The sequence below is a fragment of the Crassostrea angulata genome, chromosome 10 (assembly GCF_025612915.1).
Source record: "Crassostrea angulata isolate pt1a10 chromosome 10, ASM2561291v2, whole genome shotgun sequence".
In the NCBI taxonomy this organism is placed as follows: domain Eukaryota; kingdom Metazoa; phylum Mollusca; class Bivalvia; order Ostreida; family Ostreidae; genus Magallana; species Magallana angulata.
This window is the reverse complement of record NC_069120.1, coordinates 26,582,408-26,602,066: the sequence shown is the minus strand read 5'-3', so window position 1 is coordinate 26,602,066 and position 19,659 is coordinate 26,582,408. Positions and strand designations below refer to the sequence as shown.

The window sequence follows — 19,659 nt, the reverse complement described above, 5'->3', positions numbered from 1 at the left end:
CTAACTTACTTATACATGTACGTTAATAGTAATTTAGTGAATTTTACTAACTTTCCATAATCAATTTAGTAATAAGTTAAAAGAAAGATGTTTAAAATATAAATAATAAAATGCTTTCTTTGATGATTCATGCGGGTTATGAAGGTAGCAATCATTGCAGGAAAAATTTACATAACCCGATAACGCAGGTCATGTATTTTTCCTGCAATGATCGCTACCTTCATATCCCGCAGGTATGTACTTTAAAAATATATAAAAATTCACGCCATGACGGGCGTATTCATGAACATTGGTGGTAGCTTTCTTGTTTTCAGTTTATTGTAGTGTTAAAGCAAATGCATTTTACTACACGCACGTTGATACAACATTCCCAATGATTTAGATCGAAGACAAAATAAATGTCTTATATACAAATGCTGTTGAATGACGGCTGACATAAATCTTTACGTTGAAGATTTACTGTAGATACTTGTAGACTGTCACTTTGGTGGTGTTAAATTGTCCCACATGGAGGTGGCTCTCATCATCTACACACACACTAGAGGGACGTATCCCTTGTTTAGAGTGTAGTAGAGACAAGAACTGACCGTCCTGATCAATGATGTCAAGTGTATGATTATTAAAATAACCGTTAGAGACAATGATGTGACCAAAGAGATCAGTACAGATACCATCGGGATAAAACCCTGACCCCTGACCTGTGTATGAGAATCTGTGTTGTCTTGATTTATTCACTACCACTACAGCTCGGTTGCTAAAGTCTGATGTACAGATATCACCATTGATGTTTTCTGTGATATAGTGTGGATAACGATACAGTTCCCGTCCTTTGTTGTCTCTCTGTATGTTCTGTATTTCTTCTCCTGTCTTGTTGTACCTGGTGACTTTAGCCTCTCTATCCTTTCTCATTCCCACCAGTATATCCCCGTTGATGTGGGAGGAGTGTATGCTGATTGGTGCCCAATCTCCCGTTTTAATGAATTCAGTGATTGTATTATCCAGTGTTATCCTATTGATGACTTTGTTCTTTCTGTCTGTATAGATCAGATCCCCGTCCTGTGTGACTGTGTGGTAGCCACGTCCACCATTGGTTTGTATCTTCTGTAGCTGATTCCCCTGTAGATCTGTTTGGACAAGGTTACCTAAATGATCACTGAACCAGAGTCTGCCTGATTTACCAAATGATATATGATATACACTGTCAACACTTGCTACCTTGTACTCCCTGACCTTGGTGACAGAGGAAGACAGAGACAGTGTTTGTTTCATGTCTGATTTCTCTACATCTCGTCTCGTCTGTTTCCCTGTAAGTTTTAACTGTGTAGAGGCAGTCTCCATGGGTTTTATTCTTCTATTATCAGGTTTGATCTTCGGAAAATTTACACTACCAAGCAACTTAGAAACATCGTCTTTGTAGAACTGGCCAGCAGTAAACACTGGTAGGACAAGCTGTGTTGTCTCTGGTATGGACTGGATTTTCAATTTATCAAAATCCTCAGAAAATAAAACTCTGTAATTGGTGATGGACTTGTACCTGTGAAACTCCTTCAGAAGTTTTTCAAGATATTCAGTGTAGTCCTCATAAGTTTTTTCCTGTAAATTTAATGTTTTGAGAAGTGTTTCTTCTATTTTATTGGCTTGTTCCAATTTGTCTGATGTTACCCTATCCACAAGCTCTTTCAGAGACTCCGCTTCAGCCTTTATGGCATTTCTGATGTTGTCCATAGTCTTCTTTATTTCCGTGACATCTTCTCTAATCTCTTTTTTTAAACCTTGTGATGTTGAGAGGTAATAATATTGGATTTTGGAGATTTCTGATCTGCAAAATGCGACCTTTTCTGCGTATTTTTCTTCCAGATCGTCAAGTTGATGGCCGGTGTGCTCTTTCATGAAGATACATTTAGCGCAAAGAGGGACATTACATTCCTTACAAAGAATTTCAACATTTCGTTTTGGATGGAGATTGCATTTCTCCTCTGGAAGTTGTGGTTTGCGTTGTTTGTATGTCACCACTTCATGTTCCTTGGTATCTGGACTCTTCTGATGTTCATCTCTGCATCTTTCACACAATCTTTGGTGACAAGGATTGCAATAGAACTGACAGTTCCTCTTACAGTCTTCAGTGCCACAAACCAAATAGTGCTGGGCCATCGCCTGTATTTCTTCTTCTGCAGACATTGCCATCTCTAAAAGATTTTATTTTTGGAAGTGAAGGTTAATATTGATGATAAGCATATTACTGGCGTACATTATATGTATGATCTCATTATATTTCAAAAAAATGAAAAAAAAGTAAAAAAAAAAGTGAATACGCAATATATTAGAATTACACCCGGATCTCATTATTTCAAAACAAAATCAATACAGAAATAAATACGCAATTTATTAAAGTTACCCCCCCCCCCCCCGAAAAAAAGCCTGGATCCACACTCGAATGAACAGAGTTACTTCTCTTTGATCTACAGAATAAACGAAACCAAAACTACATTCACCTTCATTTCATTGCATTTGCTTTCTAAACTTTGCAGATGGGATTTAATATATCAAGAGAGTTTGAAATATTATAATTTCAACTTGCTTAATTATATCAGAATGTCATTCTTTCATGATGAAGGCTTTGCTTGTCATGCACTTTTCTGAAGGAGTCAAATCATTTCAGTAATAGACTCTTCCCATTTTCAGTGGCGTCGAAAGCAAATTGAAAGGAGGGGAGGGGGGGGGGAGAGGGGGGGAGGGTTGCAAAAATAAAAGTGCCCCCCCCCCCCGGTTCCGACGCCTATGCATTTGCTTTCTTGATGATGATGGTCGCTTGAATTTGTGACACATATTAAGAAGGTGACCCACTTAAATAAAATATACTTTTTTGTGTCCATAGATATATGTGAAACAAAGTTCTTATAGATAATTATGAAAAAGATGAGATTGAGATTTCTTAAATTCATTTGCATATATATTACATGTAAATGTTCTATACTTACTGTTTCCTGTGATAAATATTTAACGACAAAGTAGGTTGGAATGTCGATGAGAGAGATTTCAATGAGAATTTACGAGACTTGTTTTATACTTCCTCGTTCTAAGGACCATAGGTAAATCTGGCGCGGATTTAATTTATTTTTAAATGACGGAGGTGGATATATAAGTACATGTAATAAAGTTTTTTTTTCAAGTTTAATTGTAAAATATTGCACGCAAACAAAATGTACTGTCGTTTATGTTAATATAGTATCAATTGTTTCTCTAAAATATCGAGTAAAAACTTGTTTTTATTCTATAGAACAATATCTACATGCAAGATTTGCCTTAGGCTATTATTTACCTGTTGTTTTGAATCCACCATCGCATGCGCGGATTCGGAAAAAAATTGCAAGGTGGGGAGAGGGGGGTTCCCAGGGATAATTGTGTTTGACGGAGGGGTATGGAGGGGGGGGGGGGTCCGAGGCTAATTTTCGGTAAATTTAATATATAAATTTGAATCTTGGATCCCCTACCCCTCTAGATCCGCGTATGCATCGAACATACAGATTTTTTTTATACATATAAAAATGATATTAAGCATTCTAACCCAGTGTTTAAAAAATACTGTTTTCTTCTTTAAAAAAAATGTTTGTCATTCAAAATTGTTTCTTGAAATATTTTATTTAAGTTTTGTTCAGATGGCGTTCTCAGATTAATATAATTCATTTTCAATCATTATTCAAAGTTAAACTGATATAAATTCAGTAAAGAACTGTGAACGCTAACGCCCGTTTCCCGCCTACATTTTACTTCGAAATATTTAGGAATTTCTGCCAGATACTTAGTATTTAAAAACAAAGTTATCTACTAAAAAGTATTATCAAATCATAATTAATTTATATCAAAATAAAATTTGTAGTTATATAATTAATTTTTAAGTAAAAGTTTGCTTTCGGAGGGTCTAAAAAAATTCATTAAAATTGGTCCCTGTGAGTGGGGAAAATATTATATAGCGGCCGACATGTGCTAAAAAACTTTTAGAATCACGTGGTTACGTTGGATGTTAAAGAAAATTTTCATTTTAATTCGTATTTGTTAATTAATTTTGAAACGTTACAAAGCAAAATGCATTTTTGGAATGTATTTTGGTTTGTAGGCATATGCCCCCCCCCCCCCCCCCCCCCCCGTGAAACAACAAACCCTTTGGTATGAATATGCTAAATTAGTTTCTATTATGAAATGAACTGTTTTAATCCAAAATACAAAGTTTTCTCTCTTTGTTTGACCAAATCATTTATACATGTATTTAATGAGAATATGCATAAATGTTTAAATTATCATAAAAAATAAATTTAATTAGAGAATTATCAAAAAATGACTTTTAGTTAGGCGGATAGACAATGCTATCGTTCGCAGTCCTTATCAAGGTGAGAGTACAGAATATTTTGGCCATCATTTTTTCATCAGGCGTGTTGTGTCCATGCAGTTTTCAGTGCTTGGAATTAAGATATCTAATATTCCATCTTCCTCTAATACACCAATCGATGATTTTTTGGAATATCTCTATCTCATCATATCAGCATAAATGAACATATTTATACTCTCATCTATTTTCAAACGGTTTTGATTCCCAAAAATTTGATCGTTATTTTTTATTTTTAAGGATAAAATATAATTATAGGCTAATAGATAAAGTATCGTTGAAGTGAGGCACCCGGTCGGATTTTTAAAGACTTTTTAAAATCATTACTAATATTTCAATCAATTTACCGGATTTTTATAAAGAATTTTCATCCATTTTTAAAAAAAATTGTTTCAGATGATATTTTTCTAGAGTTTGAAATATAAGAAGTTTCACTTTAACAAATCAAATGCTAATACAAATATTAGATATTTCTTCATTAATTTGTTTATTTACAGTATTGTAGGATTTCTAGAATTGTGATAGGGTTTGGCCAATGCTAATTTATGACCTGGTTCATAATTTTTGCGGGGGGGGGGTATTATTGATAATTTTTCAATGTGAGTAAATTTACTCCATTTATTTGGATCAAATAAGTTTAAAATTCTTAGGGAGTCCGGTTCCCCTACACCCTCTAGATTCATGCATGTGACTTTTTTCCCCAACAAACATTATCAAATTTTTTAGATTAACCTATAAAAAATTGAATTTTGAAGAAGTTGCCCCTCCCCTTCATTAGAGCATGTAAAATATAAAAGGAAAGTTAACAAAATTGACGGTAAAACAGACGTTTTACATACTTTGAACCACTAACCCCCCACCCCCATTCATTAGCAGATTGGCAAATATTTATTTTCTTGAGTGTGTGAGCGGGGGGGGGGAGGGGGGCTCTCTCCCGTTCCCTGATGCTACGTGTCTGTCATTCTAAGAGAATGCATCCCTTTAGTTAATTAAAAATGTTTGTTTTGATTTGAGGGGGTGAGAAGGATTTATTCCGGAATAAGATTATCCATTTTTGTCCTCTTCAAACGCTTACATTTATACTGCGTGACACATTTCCTGCAGGCGGCAGAGAGGTGATTGTCAAGGCCAGCTTCCACGATACTGTATGCGGCAATGTCATACTCATCAACTACAGTTTCATCTTCCCCGATAGAGGGACAGAAGCCGGGGACGAGCGGACTAAGGAAAGCTGTCAAAGTCTACTTGCAAAAAAATTACACGGAAAATTTTGTGCAGAGTATACTGGAAGGGGGGTTAAGTAAAATAGAGGGTTCGACTCTAGTCATCGGAGGCGATGGACGATACTATGAAAAGGAGGCAACATTGCTCATCATTAAAATGTGTGCAGCAAATGGGGTATGTCTTGGTTATACTTGACAATCTGCAGAACTATTTGCCTTAGTATATTGGGAGCTATTCACAATTTTTAACGTATATTGTATAGATATATATTGCAAAAGGGTAGGTAAATTGAAATCAAAATATTAATAAATGAAAAATTAGCTCGCATAAAAATGCACTGTTTTACTAAAAGACTATTTTGAAAAGTTATATTTTGTCAAAATTGGAAGATACAGAAGCACTTTGAAATTTTATATATAAGCTGCAAGCATACATTAATCCATTAATTTTTTTTTTTAGATAAGAATCTTCATGAACTTTGAATAGCATGGGTTGGTAAGATATTGCTCAATTTTCTGTGGCATTTTACTTCAGGTGTCTAAAGTAATAGTTGCTCAGAATGGTTTAATGTCAACACCAGCAGTATCCTGTGTCATTCGTAAATACAGAACTAATGGTGGAATTATTTTGACTGCAAGTCACAATCCTGGGGGCCCAGATGCTGATTTTGGCATAAAGTTCAATACTGAAAATGGAGGTAATGCATTCTAATAGCAACACAATGTACCAAGACTTATCTCAACTCAAAGTATTTTTTTTTCTACATAGCCTTGAGTTAGAGTCAAATGAAGTCAAAATTAGAAAATGAAATATTTGCGGTTTAAAACCTGAAATGACATAATTTTTCAAATTTTATTTAGAACTTCAATTTGTGTGTGGTTAAGATTTTAACATTTTTCTCTGTGAGATATTAGAATGATTTAACCATCAAGACTTGAGTTAAAAATATGGATGAAGTTTAATAAGAACAGTAGTGCAGAAAAAGGGATAAAAGTACTCTTGCATAGAGAATAATTATGTATCCGTATGTCTTCAAGTTTGAAATGAGAACTCTTAACTGATTGAGTTTTCGAGAAGTTTGAAATTAGTTTTGACTTAGCTTAGGTATTTAATACACTGATTGACTTTGATTACCGATATATATGGAAAATGAAAATATAAATCAGAGGAGGTAGAAGATTGATAAAGAAGATGGGTGGATAAGGCGTGTAAAATGCCCATACACGATCGGACAGGCTACTGAAAAATTAAAGTATCAATAAATCTTATGGTTTTTAAAAAAAATCATTTAAAACAATATATATTTAACGAATCATTGATTTTTAACCTATAGGTATTTTCAATACTTGGAATATGTTGACTCAAACAGGCGTATACGTATCAAAACCTGCAAATACTGTCATTTTTTAGAACTTCAAGGCATTTTCTTTTATAGAGTGGGTCTGTGCTCCATATTTTTCTCATAGTCTAATTACCGTAAGGTCTATCAAAAAACAAACCGGTTTCAATCAACAAAGACGTGGAGAGATGACCCACTATACATTAAAAATATCATTATGTATCCTAACAACTGAACGTTTTGAAAAAATAATACAAGTCCGGTAGTTCGTGACCTTAGTCACACATAATATTTAAAGCCAACTTTGTTGTGTCTGAAATGGCTCAGTGGTTAGAGTACCTGGCATAAGCTAACCTTATATATCTAGGGTTTTTATGTTACGGGTTCGATACCACCAAAATCTCCGACAAATTTTTTTTTCTTATTTATTGTTAAATATATCAAAAACTGACTATAGTTAGAAATTTTGCTTTTGCAAAGTTGTATTATAATATATTTGATTAGATTTAAGTTGGGGAAAAATAAATTTAAAATTGTTTATCACTACTAAACCGAATGGGCATTTGCGCCATCTTATCCCCCCATCTTCTTTATTTTATATAGAGATATAATGGATAAATTTGTAATTGTAAATTAGGTGACCATTTGTCACCAGGTTAACAGATGTGTAACAGGTGGTAAAAAGTCAAGTCTCAAAGGGGACTCGAACTCAGGGCCTCTGACGTAACGTGTCGGCGCTCTAAACACTAAGCTACTGAGACCCAATGTATTAAATGACAGTCGCACACCTCAGACTAACCCGGTGACATAATTCTAACAATTTATGCTTGCAGGATTTTATTGATCATTTTTAAATTAAAAGAAATCCTATTTTTTTTTTAATTTTATTATAGGTCCAGCTCCAGAAAATGTAACAGACAAAATATTTGAAAGAACAAAAAGCATCAGTCAGTACAAGATTTGTCCCGATTTGAATGCTGATATCTCCAAAGTTGGCCTTTCTACATACACGGTTGATGGTAAAGAGTTCAGTGTTCAGGTCATAGACTCCGTGTTGGATTATGTGGAGTATATGAAGGAAATATTTGACTTCCCTGCTCTGAAAAACTACCTGTCCACAGGGAAACAAGTGCTTATTGATGCAATGAATGGAGGTCAGTTCTGAATGATTATTACATAGAATGATTGTTCTTTGCTAAAATGCTATGATATATCTCAGATTGTGAGTTAGTACATGTAGTTGCATGCTTGTTGTTTCTGAAGTAAAATGTTTTATTTACCTGCTTAGTGTATTTTATGAATATCAAATTATGTAGAACATGCAAGAGGGTAAATGTATATTGATGAAATTCTAAAATTTAAATAACCGGTAGAAGCTTTTAGAGTTTATTTCACTTTTGCCCAAAAATATTTCATTTATTGCATTGGTCTAATACAGTGTATATCGATTTCAAAGATATTATGTCACTGAAAGTAATACATCTGGATGGCTTGCATATAGAGTTATCTCTCTTTGCTCATGCTTACTGTAAAACAATATTCTGCAGCAAGGACTTGAGTAATTGTGCATTTAGATTGAAGAACATCTAAATGTAGCTTAATGTGGCTAAAAATGTGTATTTACTTGAAAAAAAGTAAGGAATTACCCCAAGAAACATAAATAATTGTGCAATCATGGTAACAAGAGAACCGGCAAAATGTTACTTGAAATAAAGGTTATCAAATTAAGTAATTACATGTAATTTCATAATTTCAAGCCATTTATAGTTGAGCATGTTGCTTTATATACAGTAAGATTTAAATAAAAACCATGTAATGAAATATGGTGGAATATATTCTGGGAATTTAACTCTAGGGATAGAATTGATAGTTGGGTTGCCAATTAGTGTGCTTGCATGTATACAGTAAGAATCAAAAGAATGATTTCACTATTTTATAGAAAAACCTACCTGGTATTCATTTTAAATAAATGTTAAATGTTTACCTTCATTCGCACAAAGCAATTTTTTTAAGATGCGCTATGAAAAAGCAAATGTTTGTTTATTGTGTACAATGCCATCGGTTTTCAGAGAGGGGTGATATGGATTTGGTAATTAAACCACAGTGTGGTGATCCAGAAAATCGAATCACACTCTGTAGAATAAACAGTATCAAGAAAAGAAAATTGATGGGTACTGTACAATATATAATAAAAGCAGTTATTGACTTTATTACCGGTAATAACTAGATAACTATAACATGTATTTCACCCTCTCATTCGAGTTGAAGATGATTGAGATAAATATTAACCTCTGATGGAAGTAAAATCATACTTGTTATTCAAGTCAATTAATTTTTTATTTATAAGTAAATATATCTATGGCTACATGTAATCGAAATGACTTTACAGATTAAAAAAAATTAATATATGTCTTAAATTACCAACTAATAATGCAAAGGAGTCCTAAAAACATGCATGATTTTCAAAAATTTGACAAGTATTAGTATTAAGTATTAAGTATTAAGTATTAGTATTAAGTATTAATTGATAAATTTTGTCTAAAAAATCTTTAAGGTCATGCAAAAATGAGTCCACAATATTTAATGCTAACTGTGTATCATTTGTCTAAAATTAAGTTTTTCAGCATTAAAAAATATATGTCAATCAGTATGTACATGTAGATCTGTCACTCATGTGATAAGTGCAGGTGAGGATATATCTAGATTATGTACATGTAACTTATCCATACAATGATTCAGTGGTGTGTAATTTGCTTGTACTTGTCAATAAGTATAAATGTGTTAATTAATCAGTATATAGATCTCATCAGTGATCCAACTATTTTTTCTTCCTTAATGCCACGGGGTGTTAGAGTTGTTCCATGCGTAAATATCTCTCTCTCTCTGATTGGCTGATTGAATCGCCACATAATATTCGACGTACTGTGGGTACAAGACTGTTACTGTACATTATACATGGCGGTTGAGTAACAGTTTACTCCAGCGTATGTACATGTAGTATGGAAAAACCAGAAGTAAAATGACCTCACAAGTATGAGATATACATATCACCAGTTATGTGTGTGACAGAGATTTTCCTATTGGTCTTCTTAGCAGCTAGTGTTGAATGCTTTACTCTGAAAACCTTCACCCACCCACCCCACCCACCTTTCCTTCTTGAGTATTACACATCCTAGGCCCAGAGTCTAGCAAATTAGAAAGAAAACAGTACTCAGGCGTTTAGTTTTGTAAAAGGTAGACTGAGATTTCTGTTGCCGTTGTTCCTATCACAAAAAACAAATCCATGCCCCCCCCCACCCCCCCCCCCCCAAAAAAAAACAATAGTACACCAAAAAAAATCTAGCAACCCCCACCCCCACAATAAATACATGTAGTACCTTTGCACCCAGGCCTGTAAGTTCTGTAGTACTTGATTGAGTTGAGATGTACCGGGTATATTATACCGAAACATGATCTCTTGTTGTTGACCAATATGGTGTTGATGCTGGAGACACTGACATTTTAATCTTGTTTTCTATACCTCACGTTTCACACTGTTTTTGTGATACAGAATTGATCGGTACTGTAAAATGATGCTTAAGTCTTCAGATTAATGATATGATCTGTAGAAGTTTACAGCCAATTAGTTAAGTCTAAACACAAACTTCATGACTGGACAGAAATTTGAGTCTACAATGTCAACATTTAATATTTTTTTTTTTACAATAAGCAAAATGTAATGTTGGATGAACATGCTTGTACATAAAACTTGAATTTCGAAAATCATGAACTGTCACTGAGTGATAAAAATATTTCTGTACAAGATTGTTATTTAATAGTAAAACAACTTTAACCAACAAGTTCATGTAATCAGGTTTTGATAGAAAGCAAAAATATAGAACCCCAATTTATTCTCATTAACTTTGGAAGCACTGAGGATAGCTATTGTTAAAAAGATGTCAAATTTTTGTGCTGCAATTGTGTGAAATTTTATGATACAATATACAAAAACTTATTGACATACCTGTTTGAGATATAGAGAGCATTCAATTATAGCACTCAGACTGGTTTCAATTACACTGTATAACTTTTTATGATACATGTATTACTATAAGGTACATCTAGTTGGTATTATTATCTATACAAAAATTATCTCTGTTTGATTAATTTTACCATAATGATTGCAGTTATGGGTCCATATGCCGAGAAGGTGATCTGTGAGGAGCTTGGGGCCCCACAGAACAGTGTGGTCAACAGCACCCCTCTAGAGGACTTTGGGGGCAAACATCCCGACCCCAATCTGACTTATGCTGCCGACTTAGTGACAGAGATGGCCAAGGGGCATTATGATTTTGGTGCTGCATTTGATGGAGATGGAGTAGGCTTATTTTAATCTTTAAGTAGCTGGGGTGAGGTGGGGTGTGTGTGTGTGTGGGGGGGGGGGGGGGGTTAGAATGAATATGCTGGTTAAGGGTTAAGCATTAAGCATTGCAAACATTTTTATGAAATTTTATAACATTAGAATGCATTTTTATTTCCTCATTTTTTTTAATGTTTTCTTTTTTGAAAGTTTAATGTTTCCATTATAAATCAGAATGTCTGTTTTTCCAGCGATGCCAATAAAAAATTATAAAAGTGCAAATTCTTTGGTGGTGCCAACTTGCATATGTTCTTGTGTCATCAAAGAAATGAATTTAGGAGAAACCGCGTGTTCACATTTTAATGACTGTCAACACCTGTACTGATCCATAATTCACTAATTACACTGTAGAAATTAATTACGATGCTCTGATATTACAGGACAGGAACATGATCCTGGGAAAGAATACTTTCTTCGTGACGCCATCAGATTCTTTGGCTGTTTTAGCACATTATCTAGAATGTATTCCATATTTCAAAGAGACTGGGGTCAAAGGTTACGCCCGGAGTATGCCAACAAGTGGAGCAGTTGACAGGTCAGTGATAAGGCAGAGGTGTCCAGAAATATTGGTCATGAGAGAGAGAGAGAGAGAGAGAGAGAGAGAGAGAGAGAGAGAGAGAGAGAGAGAGAAAATGTTTTTGTTATCCCCATTAAAAATTTTAAAAATTTTTGAATAAAATTTTTGAATAAAATTTTTAAAATTTTTATATGAATTTTATCTTCTATTAATAAAGTACTTTTAGTGTCAGTTGTTTGAATATGAAACCTATTGCTTTTATTTATATCAGAGTGGCTAAAGCCAAGAATCAAACTTGTTTTGAGGTTCCGACAGGATGGAAATTCTTTGGAAACTTGATGGATGCTGGTCGCCTGTCTCTTTGTGGGGAGGAGAGCTTTGGAACCGGGTCAGACCACATCCGTGAAAAGGACGGCTTATGGGCGGTCCTAGCCTGGCTGTCCGTCCTAGCCAATCAGAACTGCAGTGTGGAGGAATGCATAAAAAAGCACTGGCACACCTATGGTCGAAACTTCTATACAAGGTTTGGCGAGTTCTTCATAGTGTGCTACATATAGAAAATAGTTTAGTTTAAATTTCCCATACAGCAGTTTTAAAGTTGTGTGGACTTGAGTAAGAGTTGTTTTACAATATGCATGCAAAATAAACAGCATACTACACAAGGTTCCATTTAGGGTGTTCTTCATAGTAAATGATACATGTACAAATACACTGTAAAAAGCATTTTCTATTCAATCATTTTTGAAGATGTGCATGTATAGTACTATGGAGGAGTTGTTTTACAATATAGATACTGTAAAACTTGTTTAAAACATGAACAAAGAGAAAACTTGTTCCCTACAAAAAAAATCAAATTTATGAATAGAACAAAGTCACCAAACTGATTTTGAGCCCAGCACTGGAAATATAAATTGACCTAATTTATTACAAATAGTTTTCTATCATTAAAAATAATACTTATATAGACATAATTGTTTGAGTGAATTTATTTTCATTGTATTTAAACAGACTTGATCTTCCATGTATGCTTGAAAAATCTTCATCTAGGAGTATGGTGATTTCTCGCTTATTTTCCTCCTGTTTCCCATGTATTGCAAGAAATCTACATGAATATATTTTTATTTTTATATGCCTGGTATCTATATTCTTAAATATAAAAAAAAAATTTAAAAGAAAAGTTTAAAGAACAGCAATTGCAAGTTACCCTTGTTAATTAATTAAAACATTAACTATGAATATACCAGCCCAAGAAAACAAAAATAATACATGAAGACAATAGTAATTTAACATATTTAATGCACAAATGCATCTATGAAATATTAATTTGAGAACTGCATATGGCTATGCAAATATTTGTGGTTTGTGTGATGGGTTGTAGGTTTTGATAAATGTGTATATTTGAACCCCTTGATAAAATATCACTATTTATTATCTCATAATGTGTGGAAAAAAAATTGTTTAATGAAAGAAAGTTCACTTGTACCTCAATTTTTGATGAGAACTGCCAAGTGCTTTATTCATTAGTCTAGAAGATAATTATCTGATGAATTAAACACAAGTCCCGTGTAGCCACTTATTCTCCAGGTTACAGAGCTCGGAGGCATATACATGTAAACTCTAGCCTCAGTTTAATTTATCATCAAAGAGATTTTTATTTATCATCATATGACCCTGGTTTGTGTGTCAGAATGCCTGGAAGATATTCATTTACTGAACTCTGGCAGCAGAAAAATAATTATACCCGCTGCTCCACATGGTTTGGAGACAAGAGCAATTATACCGATCTCACTGGGATAGATAAATAAGAATGTACCCCCTAATGCTGTTGGAAATGATTGTCTTTGGTTTTTCTTGGCAATCATTCTTTAACAGGCTATGATAATTATGTGCTGTGAGTTTGACTTGTAGAAAGTTCATCCCCTGCTGGGTCAATGATAAGATTGGGGGGGGGGGGGGGGGGCTGAATTCTGTTTCTATAACAATTGGTAAAGAGAGAAAGTGTCAGTGTCATAGTTCTTCTGTTATCTGTGATTGACTTTTGACAGAAGTATAGGTACTTCTGAACTAATTGTTCTTTAGAATGTTGATAGGTAGTTTATTGGTCACCCCTGATATTTACAATGTCTTAGATTAACTAATAGTTAACACGTATTAGCTTTAACTATGGATATACTAGTATATCAATTTGGAATTTCCCATTGACTTATTTTGTCACAGTTGCAGTGAATTTATTTTTTACCTACTTGAAATTTTGGCAATAAAATACATGTAAATATACTTCATGTTAAGGAGAAATGTCTTAAAATAGCAAACACTTAAGAACTCGTGGATAATTGCTTAACAATGGAATGTTGTTCTAGATCACGTAAACATTCTATTTCTAATATTTTTCATGGGTTATCTGAAACTGGAGAGAGAGAGAGAGAGAGAGAGAGAGAGAGAGAGAGAGACAGTCTGTTTTGACAATTGCATTGAGTCAAAACTAATAGTTACTAGAGTTTGTGCTGAATAAAGAATAGTTCAGTGCTTCTGATAAATAAAACGTTGTTGTAATTCAAGTATGCCAGAGAGAGAGAGAGAGAGAGAGAGAGAGAGAGAGAGAGAGAGAGAGATTTAATATTTGATAGAAGAAATTTATGCAAATTAAGTATTCTCTATTCAGATATGATTATGAAAACTGTGAATCAGAACCAGCCAATAAGATGATGGCAAATCTAAATGCATATGTTGCTGACCAGTCCAACATTGGAAAAGTATTTACCTCTGGAGACAAGTCTTACACATTAGCCAAGGCAGACAACTTTTCTTACACAGATCCTGTGGATCACAGCATTAGTAAAAACCAGGTGAGCAAAAAGAGATCGAGGTTTCAGTGTACAGGAAAAATTGCCCATTTTATCAGAGTACCAGGGCACAGGAAAAAAGTATTAATTTCAAATGAAGCAAGCTGCAGATACTAGACAAAAAGTAGATTTCAAATGAACCTGGAACAGACAAACTAAAACATGGGTCTCATTGTTATAGTTTTTTGCAAAATGATGATACATGTAGTTTTTAAAGAAGTACATCAAACACATTTTGAATCATTATACAAACACACTAATGATAAGAATTGTACTGGATTTCAAAGGAAAAAATTAAGGTTTTGAATTATTTTTGGGGAATTATATTTGGAAAACCTTTTTTTTTTGGTAATATGCATATATCTGCAATTTCATGGATGAAGAGAGACCATCTTCTGTTATTAATAGTATATATATTTTAAGACAATATGAAGAGTACATTGTACCAGATACATTTTCAACATCAGAATCTTGACTAGCTTTGATTTTTATGTAAGGAATATAGCCTAATGCTTTGTCGTTGTCAGCAAACCCAGTGGCTCCTGTTACCACTTTTTCTCTCTTCATCAACAAAAAATTGCGTCATTTCCTGACCCTCTCATGTATTTCATCAGAATCTTGTGAGTGACATTTTATGACATTTAACTAGGTTACATCAATTGGGTTGCATCACTTCTTTGCGGTCAATTGCTGCACAAAGTAGAACAAATACATGCTGTACAACATACTCCCACTTTCATCAGCATCCTGCTTTCTGTGACTTCAGTCCACCACGGATACTTATAAGTGTTAGAGGGCTTCTTGCGACAATTATAGTCTTGGCGCTCCTTAAACACTAGTTCCTGTTTCTTACTAGCTACTAGTGTTTACAAATTCAACTTCATAGACACAATACATGTATTATGAGATTCATATAGAACATGTATTAATGAAATTCGTTTCGATCATATTCTGAAATTGAATTAAGTTTTAGTTCACAGGCCAACTGTTCTTTTGTTATTGTTTTTTTTGTGATTCTTATTTAATTGATATAATTAATATATACATTTATTCATATTTAGGATAAAATATCATATGTTTGAGCTTCCGAAATTAACAGAAAAAACTAGCTCTGATAAATACTTTTGCATATTAGTATATTGATACATGCACCAGTATTTGATCAGATGTCCTTTCTTTTACATTTAGTACATTTAACTTTAGTAATTTTATGTTTTTGAATTCAAAAACAAGTTCACTGGTACATTTATTGATATCAAACTGACTGAAGTAGGGAGTTACTATATTGGCAACATATCTTGATCAAATAAGAAATTTATGATTAAACTTTTAATGTGCGTTTTATATGTGTTTGCACTTACACCATGTTTATGCTGCAGGGTATTCGCCTGATATTTTCCGATGATTCCCGCATCATTTTCCGCCTCAGTGGAACAGGAAGTAGTGGCGCCACCATTCGGATGTATCTGGAAGGGTACGAGAGTGACCCAGCCAAATATGACATGGATCCACAGGTACATATAATGGCACACTCAAGATATTTCACACTCTTCTCCCATGCCCCCCTACCAAAAAAAAGTCCCCAAAACAAAAATTATGAGAGTTGTGAATAAGCAAGGATAATTATATATCATATATATTTTATTATATATATTAATTTATATAAGCATTACATGTCCCCAATTTTTAAACAAGTTATTTTATGTGCTTAATGATAGGAACTAAAAACCCCATCCGGTATTACATTTAGATCTTTGCTATGCAGAAACTGATCCTGTTTTTTTTTGTGACAAAATTTAAAGTAATAGTACATGTATCAGATGAATAAAAAACTATAGTACATTTGTACCCAATTTAAAGGGGTATTTGAGTGAGATGGAATATTTCTGTTTTTAATTAATATTGTGAAGAGTATGAGTATAAATAAAAGCAATCTACGTGGATTTTAAAGAAGCTTCTTTGGAGAAAAGAAGAGTAGGGAGATATTGCAAAAATTAAAATGACCATGTTTACTCTGTTGGGTTCTTTGGGTGGATTAGACTGTGGTCTCATTTTCATGTGAGAGATGTGCCAATGTTTCTAAATCCGTTTTACATGTACCTGCCAGGAATAGAAATAAACAGAATTCAAAGATCAGAATTGGAGAATATCGGTCAGTGCGGACAATGAAGTGGGAGCTTAACCAACTTCTATCTCAATTTTATAATCCTTTCAAAAAACCATTTTGAAATATATGCACCTTACGTAAACAGGAGTTTAATTGGAAAGCCGTTCTATTTATTCAGACAGCATTAATTAAGAATTAGACGGTTGTTGAAGACTTTGATTGTTCTACTGCTAATTTTCTAAACCAAAATTATTTGAGAAAGGAAATGAGATGCGGAGGAGTTATTAATTCAATTTAATGCCTCGCGTATAATCGCTTTGTTTATCTGTTGTATTTTCTAGAATATTTGTCAGAACTGTCAGTGCTTAATAACTTTAAAGATTAATCATACATCCATGTTTAAAATGATTACATCAATGAGCAATTGTCAAAACTGATGATGTACACAGAAAATAGGATTACTTCACTACAATGGTGCCTTTGATCACAACAGGAATTTGACTGTACAAATGTATTGACTACGTCTGGGATTTTCCTCTTTTTTTAATCATGAATCAACTTTTAGTAAGACATTTATGAGCAAGTTCAGTTTCTAATTATAAAAGCTAGTTTCTATGATACCTTTAGACTTGTTAGAGTTTTTGTGTTAAAAAAAAATAAATTAAAAATTGATGATAACTGCAGGAAAAAACAATATCAGTGCTAGAGAATAGACGTACTGTAATTTTTTTAAGTTGTTCTTTCCGTGATAAAAACACATTTGTGTTAATACAATTAAAGATTGGATTTTTTTTATCTTCATCTTATTATCTTATCTTTATCTTATTCATCTTATTATATTTTATCTTCATCTTATATTTTTGTTTTATCTCAGAATTTGCTTGATAAAGCATTCTAGCAGATAAAATAGCTGTATATGCCATGCGCGGATCCAGAAATTTTTTCCAGGGGGGGTCCGAAGGATAATTGTGTTTGCCAGGGGGGGTCCGAGGCATATTTTCGCGATAATTTTACTATGTAAATTTAATAAATTTTCATTTTCCAGGGGGGGTTGGGACCCCCCCGACCCCCCCGATCCCCCCTCTAGATCTGCGCATGTATGCAAAGACATGTTGAAAACAAAACATTCTGGCACACCCAGCAAAGGTTTATCAATTGTTTTGACTGGATTCGTTTCAGGTTGTTCTGCGTCCCCTGATAGACATTGCACTCAAGTTATCCCAGCTGCCTGAACTGACAGGAAGAGATGCTCCAACCGTTATCACATAAACTACGTTCTCTAAGCTGTTTTTGTAAATTAAGAAACACAGTTTTTGGACAGAGTCATGAATTCTATGTATTTAAATACATATGATATATATTATATAGCTTTCATATTTGTCTTATTCATAAGGTTTTATTTATGCATAATACACTGTACCTGAATAAGTTGAACAATTAATATAATACATGTATTTGTTTGGTATTTCTAAATTTACTGGTACATGTATATGATTTCGAACAGAAATAGTAAATTCTGCATCTCTGATTGCATATAAGAAGAGTACAGTGTCTGCACTTTATTTTTCACTGTGTTTAGTGTTTTTTAATAAATTGGATGTTTGTTTGATTGGCCTGATAACCTGTTTATGACTATATATCAACTGACCCGATTTTGTCTGCAGTATCTCCGGGTCATATGTCTGTGTACATTATATATACACCAATATATACCCATTGTGTAGACAACACTCTACTTAGTTAACAGGGATAGACACGCACATCTGAGCTATAGGGTCAAGTGTAGATATATAGGTTGGACAAATGTTATTCATATAGACCTTAGCTGTCCTTGGGCTTGTGCCATCTATGTTTATTGACATAATAACACAAGTGTGCTGACAATATTGGAAGTTAAGTGCTGATAAAGGGGATAATGGGGGGACAGAAACCAGGTGCTATAGTCAGAGTGACTGTGTCAAGTCTTATGTCACATCACCCCTGAAGGGACTGCCCCCCCCCCCCCCCCCCCCCCCCCCCCGTTAAGTTCGTCCACTTAAAAAAGATTCTTCATTATTTAGGGTATATTATGGCCATTACTGTATTGTGCATTATTATCTATATTATTAAATTCTTATAAATTTAAGACTCAAAACTTTTATCCAGCCATCATTGTTTTGGTCAGTTTGAACTTCAGCTGGATTTGATTAAAAGCTGAAGTATAAATTACATGCAACTCCATTTTTCTTGATGTTTGGCAAACCAGGAAGGTGTGAAATACTAACAAACCCTGTAGAGGATTGATCTAAGAAACCGTTAACCAAGTGCTAAATACCATCAAAGAAAATGTAAATGAACATGGACAAACTTCCTCATCAATGAATGGCACCCTTCAAAGGGAACCGGTGAGACTCCATGCAGACTGGAAAGAATTTCTCACCAAGCACACAAAGACTTGATACTCGATTGCCCCAGGAGTTTATTTTGTGGATGGTTCATTAGCACAACCAAAATTAGTGGGGGGCCCGTAGGGGGCTAATTTTAAGGATGATAGGAGTTAGCATGTGACAATAATAAGCTTTCTCTGTGGTGCTTTGCTTTTGATTGTTACTGCTTGTTAAATATAACCATTTAATCAATACTGTTGAAATAAATTACTATGATGATGATCTCTCTCTCTGTTATCTTTAGTTGGTAGAACACGAAGCCGAGGTAGATTTCTATTTATAACTAGACAAAGAGGTCGTGTCTGCTGCTGTAGCAGTGTAATAACTTGCATGATCTCCATATACAAAGGGTGTGTGTTGGGTCAATGAGACTGTTACAACATTCTTTTTTGCTTTATTGCAAGTAAAACCTTATTTTACTGA

The 19,659-nt window shown here is 33.9% G+C and overlaps 2 protein-coding genes across 2 annotated transcripts; one reads left to right on the top strand and one right to left on the bottom strand.

Annotated features, from left to right (window-relative positions):
* Positions 1-302: 302 nt before the first annotated feature.
* On the bottom strand, positions 303-3,040 carry LOC128165404 (uncharacterized). The gene is made up of 2 exons (XM_052829911.1): positions 2,979-3,040; positions 303-2,186 (listed from the first exon to the last, which is right to left on the bottom strand). Exon 2 carries the CDS (start codon positions 2,182-2,184, stop codon positions 457-459), a length of 1,728 nt encoding a protein of 575 aa, XP_052685871.1. The 5' UTR covers positions 2,185-2,186; positions 2,979-3,040; the 3' UTR covers positions 303-456.
* Positions 3,041-5,492: 2,452 nt separating this feature from the next.
* LOC128165405 (phosphoglucomutase-1-like) lies at positions 5,493-19,458 on the top strand. Its single transcript, XM_052829913.1, has 9 exons — positions 5,493-5,779; positions 6,140-6,302; positions 7,838-8,098; positions 11,111-11,301; positions 11,724-11,878; positions 12,132-12,383; positions 14,523-14,706; positions 16,083-16,217; positions 17,990-19,458. The coding sequence occupies exons 1-9, from the start codon at positions 5,537-5,539 to the stop codon at positions 18,077-18,079; spliced, it is 1,674 nt and encodes a 557-aa protein (XP_052685873.1). The 5' UTR covers positions 5,493-5,536; the 3' UTR covers positions 18,080-19,458.
* Positions 19,459-19,659: the final 201 nt, after the last annotated feature.